The 11,177-nt window shown below is 39.1% G+C and overlaps 1 protein-coding gene across 1 annotated transcript; it reads right to left on the reverse strand.

Moving 5' to 3' along the window:
- Window positions 1-3,865: 3,865 nt before the first annotated feature.
- LOC116385494 (E3 ubiquitin-protein ligase TRIM39-like) lies at window positions 3,866-10,722 on the reverse strand. The gene is made up of 13 exons (XM_031851003.1): window positions 10,672-10,722; window positions 9,051-9,290; window positions 8,823-8,896; window positions 8,468-8,638; window positions 8,276-8,363; window positions 8,092-8,180; window positions 7,816-7,920; window positions 7,210-7,305; window positions 7,022-7,125; window positions 6,822-6,930; window positions 6,477-6,621; window positions 6,373-6,399; window positions 3,866-5,349 (listed from the first exon to the last, which is right to left on the reverse strand). The coding sequence occupies exons 2-13, from the start codon at window positions 9,268-9,270 to the stop codon at window positions 4,802-4,804; spliced, it is 1,776 nt and encodes a 591-aa protein (XP_031706863.1). The 5' UTR covers window positions 9,271-9,290; window positions 10,672-10,722; the 3' UTR covers window positions 3,866-4,801.
- Window positions 10,723-11,177: the final 455 nt, after the last annotated feature.

The raw sequence follows: 11,177 nt of genomic DNA on the forward strand, positions 1-11,177 counted from the left end.
GGTCAAGTGCCGTACACACACAGCATCCAAACTACACTCATCCACTACGTGCAAAATGAACGTCTCTTGTCAATAAATCAGTATTGTCACATCAGTTTGATAGCATTTCAATTATTTACTGATCTAGAAAGGTACTCTATAAATAAACTTAATAATACATTTACCTTACTGACTTGAAAGTAGAAAGACAGAACCATTTGTATTGTTAGTCATCTCACTCAAAAACAGGACAAAAACTGATTCTAATAATAACAAAACAACATTTGTGTTGGTGATGAAGAGGTTTCCTCACCTGCTCTGATCAGCAGCCTCTGTACTGTAAACGTTGCTGTGTTGAGTCTGGAGGAGGATCGATACCAGCTGATGTTGAAGTCTCTGGTAGAAGTCCAACAATATGTCTCCCCTTTTAAACCTCCTCTTGTCTTGGAAACATTTGACTGCAACCAATCATTTTAGCACAAGGAGATTAACAGCCAATTAAAATACTGCACATTTCCCTTCACCATATATGTCTCATTATTGGATGAGGCATGTATACGTTGACACAGCCAACTGCTCCATGTAATTATGTAAATGAGGAAGTGCAGCTTTTACAGACAGTAACATATTCTGATCTAACGGGCATGGTTTTAAAAATACATATTTTGAGGTTTTAGTATTTCTTTGGTTTTTGTTATAGTTTTTTATGGGTTTCAGTAGAAATACAAAAGCAACACACTCACAGGGGACGTCAGAGACCGTTCACCCACTTCATGGGCGATGTAGCCTAAGCTTATATTCTTTAGATTGACTGGTGCTGTTCCTTTTAGTCATGTGTTAAATACATTAAAAGCTTTCGTCCTTTGTTCATTAAAGTTGCCCCAAACTAAATCTGGCGTCCGTCTGCCAGAAACTTCTAGAAAGATATAAAGGAGAACAATGAGCAGTTTTTATGTCCAATCACAATCCAGCTACAATAAACAATAAAGAACACTGATTAACTGCCACGTTACAATATACAAGAGGGCTGCTGAATGTTCACAGTTGTGTCTACGTAGATCTAGTCCAGGTATTTCCCACACTAACACTCCCTAAGTACTAACTTAACTACAGGTTCGCTCTGCTCTCATCTGTGCATTGAGCAGCATCGACCTTTCAGCTAAAATCTTTAACTCTGATGAATATTCTTTGCTTAAATAAAGAAGGACAACAACGGCAATGTTTGTGTTGAATACTTTTATTTCTACAGACAATTTTGACCACAATAGCGATAATAATACGATCTGGAAAGTTCCAAGAAAATGCAAAGCAAAAGGGAAGAGAAAGCTTCTGAAGCTGAAGGGAAACAGAACAGGTTTCATAAGTCAAACATCTTTTATATTTTTTAAAGTTATTTGTTACTGTGAAGAACAAAACCAAAAAATTCACCCTGGAGAAAGTATAAGGATATAAATGTAGCGAACATTAGTTATATTAATATTCAGATTATACAGAGTAATAATAGTATGAAGTGAACTCATCATGTAAAAATGTACCCATAAGTTTTATATAGACAAGCAACCTATTAGCCTCAAGGGTAGCTGGTAATACAACACTCAGCTCTAACAAGACTCAAGAGACAAACTAGATTGTTAAGCTTTAGTTTAAAATGTGTATATCTCAATAACAATGTTACTGTTCTTATCTAGCTGGTGGCCTTTGTCATTACAGATCTGCTCGACACTTCCCGGATCCGAACTCTCGAGGAAGGACTGCGTTGGTCTGTGTGGAATGCAGAGTCTTTTCCCCTTTAGGTACCTGTATAATGAGATCTATATTTCAGAGCCAGTGCGACGGTGATCAGGAGAACGATGTTCATCTTGTGTAGAGGGGAGAAGGAATGGGACTTTTTGAGCATCTTATTTCATTGTTCAAAAATATTGAAAATACACCAGTAATTGGTCAAGTGCCGTACACACACAGCATCCAAACTACACTCATCCACTACGTGCAAAATGACAAATAATTAGTAAATGTATTAGTACTGTGTTAGAAAAGTATTACTTGACACCGGTTGTAAAATCATTAAACAGCACATTTATTCTTGCAAGAAGGAGACAGAGTTGAACACATACAAGTTAATGCGTCAAGGTGCTGCTCAAAGGTCTGTCTCTGATATATACAGTATATACTGAGGATAACACACAAGTACGTTGGAACAGAATGATTTGGATACACTGAGGATAACATACAAGTACGTTGGAACAGAATGATTTGGATACACTGAGGATAACACACAAGTACGTTGGAACAGAATGATTTGCATAAAGTCTGGAACATCGTTTGGACCCGTTTCTTTGATAATTCCTTCAGTCTGAGGTCATCTTATCCTAATTGGAAAACGCCATCGTTGCAAATCAGCCTTACGTACAGACTGACATGCTCAACAGGTTTGTTATCTCCTCTTTACCCAGGTCACAGGAGATGTCAGGACAAACAGCTGAAATGCTCCTCAAGAAAGACAGCTGTGACACCTAATGAAAAACCCAGCTGAGACACTTAGTGTGAAAAGAAGTTCACACAAAGTTTCACACGAGGACACAGGCCTTTGGAGACACAGAACATTCACAGAACATCCCAACAGCTGTCACAGTGCCTTACATTTTGCAAAGATAGCATTTTAATATTGTTTACAAACTCTATGGATTATTACCATGTCATTTTGATTTTTTTTACATTTCAGTTTAATGTCACACACATAAGTTTGAATTTGACAAAAAGCTCAATAGACGTTTGCGGAAGTATTTTTCTCTTTTCATTCTATGCATTCATTTCATTTAATATACTGAACTATATTTTCCATTCATTTATTAACAGTGTAATGTTTCTTCACATACATTATTATATTTTTGCTTTTGTCTTTTATTGTGAAGCACATTGTGACATCTGATCTAGAACGGTACTTTAAATATACTAATGTACTTTGTCGGTGGGAAGACAGAAATAGTCCTAATGTTAGTCATTTAAGTCAGAAAAAGGACAAAAGACAGATTCTAAAGATACTGTACTGTAAATGTTTCTGTGTTGAGTCTGGAGGAGGATCGATACCAACCGATGTTTAAGTCTCTGATGGAAGTCCAATAACATTTCCCCTTTTAAACCCAAAGGAATAACAGCCAATCAAAGTACTGCAAACTACCCTTTCACCATATACGTCTGTGATAATCACCAGCAAACTAGTCTTGAGTGTGGTAGGCTACTGTGCATACATTTGTCGGAACAAACCAACAGCTAAATGCTACCATGCTAATTTCCCAGATCTGTTCTAGTACAATCTTTAATGAAAGCATAGACGGAGTCGTCAACATGTCACCCATTGGTCTGTGGACTGCGGTTTTGAAACCTCGAGTTCGGCATTTTGTCTTGGATTGCGATTTTTGCAATCAATGCCACATGCGGCTCTGGTAGCGGTAGCAACCCGTCGGTTACCCGCCCTAAAGCCTACCCTGCTTTATTATCTACTTTACTCTAAATGGACCAGAATTTACAAAATCATGACATCATGCTGTACTGAAAAGGTCTTGGAAATAGTGATTCAGACCATAAACTCATGGTCAAAATGTTTACTGAGGTTCCTATGCACCTAATTACTATATTGTTCTGACTTTTTCAATTTTCAAGATATTTAGCAAACAAATGTTCATGTTCCCAACACATATTATTGTCCCAAGGGTCTGTTTGGGGGCTATCTTTGCAGCACATCTTACAAAGACAAGTGACCTTGTTTTTGTATGAAGGGGGCTTCAACTTACATTTCACCAGTGAATTGACATATTTAGAGACCGACTCAATCAGACCAAAGCAGAAGTCATTTAATATCAATAACAGAAACCACATGATAGGTTGAACAGATGAACATGACACAGATTAACAAGAGATACAGAGAAGAAAATGAAGCTTTCACCAAATGGTTGAACTCATGTGAAGCATAGACACTAATGGTGGAATGTAACCAACTACATTTACTTACAAACTTTCATTTTGTGTCGATTCTGGTGGTGATTGAAATAGGAAGTGTTTCTAAACACCAGCCTCCCTTTAGATTAGAAACCCTCCCATTTTAATGCAGCGGGGTCTGACGTCTGCTCCGCTCAGTCCTGGTTCTCACGTGCCCAATGCAGCCTGGGCCACCAGCAGCGTGGCGTTGGATCCAGTGGGGACCGGCGCAGCAGCGAAGCAAAGCTCTGCTGAAGTTTGGACCATTAAGATTTAATATGTATTTATGTATTTTGGACCAAAATAAACATTCTGAAGTGTTGACTTTTGGCTCTGGGTAAATGGGACTCAGTTTCTCACGGTTTACAGAATGTTTACAAAAATAATCAGTGGATTAATCCACGAAGAAAATAATCACGAGTTGCACTTTGATCGTAAATAGTAAAAAAATAATCTCCACCTCAACCAACCACAGCAGTAAAATCATGCTTTTACTTTATTGCATGATAATAATAACATTTTTCGCCATTGAGTACTTAAATTTTACTGATTATACTTTTATACTTTTACTAGAGTAATATTCTCAATGCAGGACTTCTATTTTAATTTTATATACATTTTTGCAAAACTCACTCACAATAAAACTCATTATCTCTTCATTGATATTTGAATAAAAAATGCCCTGTTTAAAAAGAAGAAGAAAAGTCTAAACTTAGACAGGAAATAAATCCCCCAACACCTCAGATGATCAGGCCAAAAAACCCAATTCAAACCCTTTGCTGGTGAAACCCAATCTCCTGGTGCATTGTAACTAGCAGTGCACAAGTAACACATGCACTTCATCCATCTACTGCTGCTGTTTCACAGCGGAGATGATCAGAGGATGGGTGTTTTTCTCATTTTGTTTAAGATGTGGACTAAAATATGGGAAAACCTCGTCACTGAACGAACACTCAGTAAACGAGTAGATGTGAGATTTGGCCGTCACATGGTAGAAGGACACGAGACCTTCCTCGTAGTCCACAAAAACCCCGACCTTCTGAGGTTTCCCTGTCAGGGAGAGGCTGGCGGGCGGCACCGTCAGAGCGGCGTACTTTTCCTCCTCGTAATGTACGATGGCCCAGTAACCGCTATCCGGGCTCAGCGAGAGTTTCCCCTTGCGCGTTGCGTCGCGCCTCGCTACACCCAGGTCCCACCCCGTCTTGTTGGCGACCTCCACCTCCCAGTAGGACTTCCCAGAGGACAACCTGTTGAGCCCCAGGATGCTGCCAAACATGTCAAACCTCTGTGGAGCATCAGGAACCTTCTGGGTCTTTCCTCCATCTCTCACCATCTTCCCGTCGGGGGACAGAACAAGACACGGGTGTGCGGTGGTCGGATCCAGCTTTACATCCACTGAAGTTGAGCAGAATAATGGAAATAGAATCATGATGTACTTCATATGGGTGAGAGACACACTGTATGTTAATGCTTGTGCAGTTTAAGTTATATTAGTAAACTAAATAAGCAAATATAAGAGAACAACCTCCTATCTGCTACTAGACACCACAAAGTGACGTGGTGTCCTCCCAAGAAAAACCACAGAATCAGTTGTTCCAGCAAAAGCCTCAAGTGACAAAGAGAATGACTAGGTGAAGAAAAACATCAGAGTAACACGTAAGGCCGCAAGAAGTTTGCTTCCTGTTTACGACTATGTGTCAATGTGTTCAAAAAAATAGCGGTGGTGGTGTGCTCAGTGGTTAAAACATTATTTGCTCAACAAACACAAAAGTACGGGAGAATTTAAATAAAAGCCTTCATTGGTAGCATGGCTTGTTTGTGACAATTTCTAAATTACTAAAAACAACGGGATTGAACGTTATCATTCGCGGAGCACTTCCTAAAGACTTCCCGAACTGAAACTCCAAGAAAACAAAGCAAAGGTTAAAGATGGTTACTGACTGAAATCGAAGATAAACTATTCAAAAATATTGATATCCAAATAAATATTTCACATTTAAGTTAATAATTTCTTCATTTAAGCCTGGATATACAGTTTTAAGTTTGGCTTTTTCTCAGGAAGAGTGAGCGCATGCCCCAGTTTGACTCCCCAGTTTGCTATTTTATTGCATATTTTATGCAGAGATTCTATCCTTAGAGCATCTTTCTGTGTGCCGAGACTCCCTTGAGTGAATGTATAAAAGGGCCAGGCTCAGGTGGTGCAACTTCATCTGTTACCCTGAAGAGGACCTGACCAGGTTGAAACCAGTTTTTTTTTATTGTCATGGAACCATAGAGGCTTTTAAAATTGAATCTCCAAATGCACTCACGCCCCTTAATGCCTGAAGCTTTTTCTTTTAAACCATAATCATTCTCTTACCACTGTGTTTTTTTCTGTTTTAAATAGTAGATTTTCATTAAATGTTCTGAGTCACACACCTGCAAATGTGGGAATCCTCTTGAGTTCTGTGGAAAGAGAAATCATATTAAAGCAAGTGACTACAGATGAAATGCATAACTTGGTGAACTTGAGCAGTACTCACCAACAGAAGAGAGTTTATCCAGTTCCTTGTGAATTTCTTCCATCATGTTTGACGTTATAGTTCTCAGCGTACCAAAGGAGAATAAAGTGTCAACAGTGACATTTTTCCAGTCACAGGTTTCGCCCAGGCCTGTTTGAGGTGAAACCTGTGTAATAAAATATGAGAATATTATAATTTTAATGAATTCGAAACAGGTGGAAAAATACACAGAATTGTTGAGCACAAAACCGTGAATATTGGCTTAGCTTCCCCTAGATGTAGATATTGTCAGATGCTGACATCTAGCAGAGTAAAAGCATAATGACTTGCTGAAATGTTTAAAAGGCTAAAAGCTTGGATGCTCACCTGCAAGTCAGGATTTTTGTCCAACTCGTCGATGGTCATTTTGAGTTTGTCAATTTCCTTTTGCAGCTTCTGGACCAGATCTTGTGCTTCTCTCTTCACTCTCTTTCTCCTAAAAGTAACACGCAGTAACATTAAGCAGTTAGTTGTATTCGTTGATGACTCCTAACTGTGGTGTTAGTGTGATGTATCCCTAAACCGACCTCTTCTCCAGAGGTTGGAGGGCTTGCTGCCGCGTGTCCTCAACGACTCTCATCACCTCTGAGAACACGTTGCTGATCTCCAGCCATTCAACGTCCAGGCCGCCCTGAAAAGAGTAACGGACAGTGAGGATGTTAAAGAAACGTTAATAAGCAAAAATCACAAAGCGAAAGAATCTGCCACAGCTCACCTTGCAGGCTTTTACAGATGATCTGACTTCGGCCATCTTTTGTTCTCTGGTCTGAATTTTCTGCTGTAAATCAGCCCTCATCCTGTCTTGCCTCGCCTTGAATGAAACAATTAATGCTTGTATTAGTATGCACACATTGTAGCGACCACGTGCACAAACACAAGTACAGTGGCAGCATTGCTGAATGAAACTGCTAAAGTTTGAATCAAATAATGCTAAAAGGCTAAATTAGAGCCGTTAAAACGTATAAAATACACAATAGAGTTGAATAAACTAAAGCTTTGTTTATACTCAAGCGGGGCACTGTAGCGCGAGCCTCTGCAGATGGGTACAAGCACGCACAAAGGCGTTTAATGCTCTTTGTTGCATTATTCTCCGAAACGTAAGTGAAGAAGCAAGAAGACAAGACGGCAAAACGCCATAAACCGACCTCCTCAATGCAGAGGAGGAATTGCAATCGACTGTAAAGTAATAAATATTCATGGACTACTTTCATGAATAGCCCTGTAGAGAAAGAAGTGAAGTATTATGCTTCATAATTAAATGGAGCTTGGATACCCTAGTTTTGGCTAAAAACTAGACACTGTATTATTAAAAGTATAGTACCTGTTGTAGTTTCTGATCCTCTTTCTCTTTCTCCTGCTCTCTCTCTTTTGGTCTGACTGTTTCCTGTGCTGTGGTTGTTGGAATATCCCAGACCTGTTGCTCCACCTAAAGGATGAAAGCACTCAGTGCAAGCCGGACCAAATGATAATAACACTGCATGAAGTTGTGCATGGTTACAACCACAACTTCTATCCAACGGGTGTATACGAATCCATCTAAGTGATTCACAGGATGAAGGCTGGATTTGCTCTTTTAAATAGAGAGAATCTGCTGTACCTGCTGTGCACTGGTGGAGAAATCAAGCGCTCTACGAGCGTTGCCGATGGTTTGGTGCGTTGTGCTGTCGTGCGGTGGAGTCTGAAACGCTGCAGAGAAACAAGTTTGTCACCGTCAAACAAAGCTGCTTTGAATCCTCTCTATGTTCTTCCTGTTGTGAATGAATTACGCTCATGGAACATACCTGATTTGTTTGTTTCCTTCCCTGGGACTTCCGCGGCTGCAGGGTTGACTTGGGTGCTGAAGATCTGCGACACTGGCCTCAGCGACGGCTGTCAGAGAAAGGCGGGAGACGAGATTTGACAGGTTTCGCTCAACAAAGCTTTGCTCACTTTTCCCGACACTGTAACCTTGCTTTCACAGAAGGATGTCGTACCTGTGCGCCACCGGCGAAATCGAGCACTCGGTTGGTTCCGTCTAAGATTTGATTTCCCAATACTGTGGGAAAACTATAATTATAATGCATACTTGATTTGATCATCTCTATGAATTCATCTTCTGTTCCTGGAAGAGTTGTGGTGGTGAAGTATGGAGACACGGGAACATTCTGTCAGAGAGAAGAAGAAGATTGGACAGTGGGTTTCTGATTTACATTGATTGCATTGAATCCTATTCCTTTTGTATTATCCAGAACAATCTTTGTATTATTGACAACAACATGATTTGTCCTAAATTGATTGTACGATTTTGAAGTTGTTTAGCACATATAATTTATATTTGTCTGGATATACCTCAGTACTGACTGGAGTGGTCCAGTTAAATTCTCCACTGTCCTTTTGATTCATCCAGGTGTTCTGTTGACTCCCTGACAATAAGAAGAAGAAAACCTTTCAGTGGTTTGGGAGACGGCTTTTAACTCTTACTGTCACTCCTATTATTTCCTGCTTTTGCAGCAGGTGAATCAGAGACATCAGTGATAAACATGCGTAACTAGAGACCACGGATGTGTAACCACTCACCGGATTTGAAAGGAGGGGTGAAGGTATTCATCAAAGGCTCTTTAACTGTTATGAGAGGTCCCTGGTAGGTTAGTTGAGGACGGTAACTGCTAAATCTGAATTGTTCACTCTCAGGGATACCCATTCCCTTGGGTGTGCATCCCATCTTCCCCTGGTGAGTCCTCAGGCCATGGTATGTTGTCGCTTTGGACCAACCGCAGTGGCAAATCTGGAGGCTCATATCTGACGTATTGAGTTTGTCTGCAGAAGTCCCACAAAAGGTTAATTAGGTGAATCATATTTTTGTAGATGTTAATGCTGATGTGATAAGTATCTTTTTATGTTAGATCTACTGAATGTCTGACTAAGTTGTTTTCTAACTTTCATGTCAGTGATTGTTTATTTGATGTCAGACTGAACTGTCTGCCACCTGGATGTGTAAGACAGTGATTAGTCGCCCTCTAGCAGCGCTCTAGAGTAATTGTGCAGTATCACCTACTTCCTGCTGTAAAATACACACAGCCAGACAACCAGGAAATGAATTCTGAATGCAGAAAGGTAGATGTGGATAACTTCTAAACCTTGTCAGTGTCGTGAGGAGTTTTACTTTAAACGGGATTGAATCAGTGGAATAAATGATAAAATAAGATGAGATGAACTTCTTTGATACAAGGGGGGAAATGTTGCTGACAGCTGCAGAGGAAGAAGAGCAGAGAGGGAGATACAGATGAATGAAAACAAACAAACATGCAGAGATAAACTAAAGGTAAACCTAAGTGGCACCTATACAGTATATCTGAGATTATTTATTACAGATTAGTATAATTACTTTAATCAAGCATAATGGTAAAAATAGTACACATTTAAAATAAACAATATATATAGTGTTACATGTGTGTAAAACTGTTTTTTATGGAATATCAATAAATAATACAACAATACAATACCGCATAGAATACCACCATGACATTATATATATATAATACTAGTAACAGTACTCATAACAATAATACTTTTCAAAGATATTTCCTCTATTCTAATTCTTAAAAAAAAAATATATATATAACTGTGTTCTAAGTTCGCAAAAAGTTTGGCAATGCATAACATTAAACCAATCAGAAACACTTTATAGAATTTATAGAATATTTTCGACTTCATAAAATGTAGTTAATATATTTAGAACAATGTCTAGATATAACTTCCATCATCGATAACGATCTATTTCCCTGTAACAGCTGAAGAACAGCAAACAACTGTTCCGTGTGTTTTGTACACGCCCTGAAACGTGCGGTTCACCACAGTGTTACTCTCCCTGTTTAATGCTTAGTGCACTGCCATCATGTAGGTTTACGTATTATGGGGAGCTGAAGACTTTACGGGAAATCGCTCAAAACATTTATATTTGTATAATTAAATAAACTGGCCTAATAACAAAACACACTTTAAAAGTCAAATCGCTTTCCTTGAAGGTATAAACCTTTTTCACAGTATTTTCTTTTTCAACAAACATATTTTTTGTCAAACAGGAGCGTAGTCACAGAGCATATATAACATGTGTGTTTTTGTGTTATTGCATCATAGTTCAGGTACACGTCACAAACAATGTTACATAAAAATATAACAAGAATCAGCAGCAGCTTACCTCGCGCTGTCCGGCCTGGACGCTCCTCTGGCTCTGAGTGATCCGTCTCTCTTCTCTGCTCATCCTCAACTGCTTCACTTTCGTTTCAGCCAAATCGGTCCTAAAGGATTTCCTTTTTAATCGCCCCAGGCGCGACATGCTAAACGGAGCGTCGTGTCATTGAGCAACGCCGATCTAACTCTGTTGTGTTTGCGTCATCATTTCAAATTATCATTTAAAAAATGTTAATTTAACAATTCATAGTGTAGAAAAATAAATAAATCTCTTAGTGTTTGTATTGAATGTTCATTCCCCTGAGCATTGGAATATATAAAGTATCAATGGGTCATATTCTTATCCCAGTAACATGTATGGTGTTCATGAGTAACTTTCAATGGTGGAAGGTGTAATCAGATTTTGATCAGATCTCTGTTACAAGTAAAAGTCCTGCATTCAAAATAAAAGCATCAAATTATACTTAAAGTACCAAAAGTCAGAGTACTCATACAAAATGTCTCATTTCTGAA

This window comes from Anarrhichthys ocellatus, unplaced genomic scaffold (assembly GCF_004355925.1).
Source record: "Anarrhichthys ocellatus isolate YVR2014 unplaced genomic scaffold, GSC_Weel_1.0 scaffold11, whole genome shotgun sequence".
Taxonomy (NCBI): Eukaryota; Metazoa; Chordata; class Actinopteri; order Perciformes; family Anarhichadidae; genus Anarrhichthys; species Anarrhichthys ocellatus.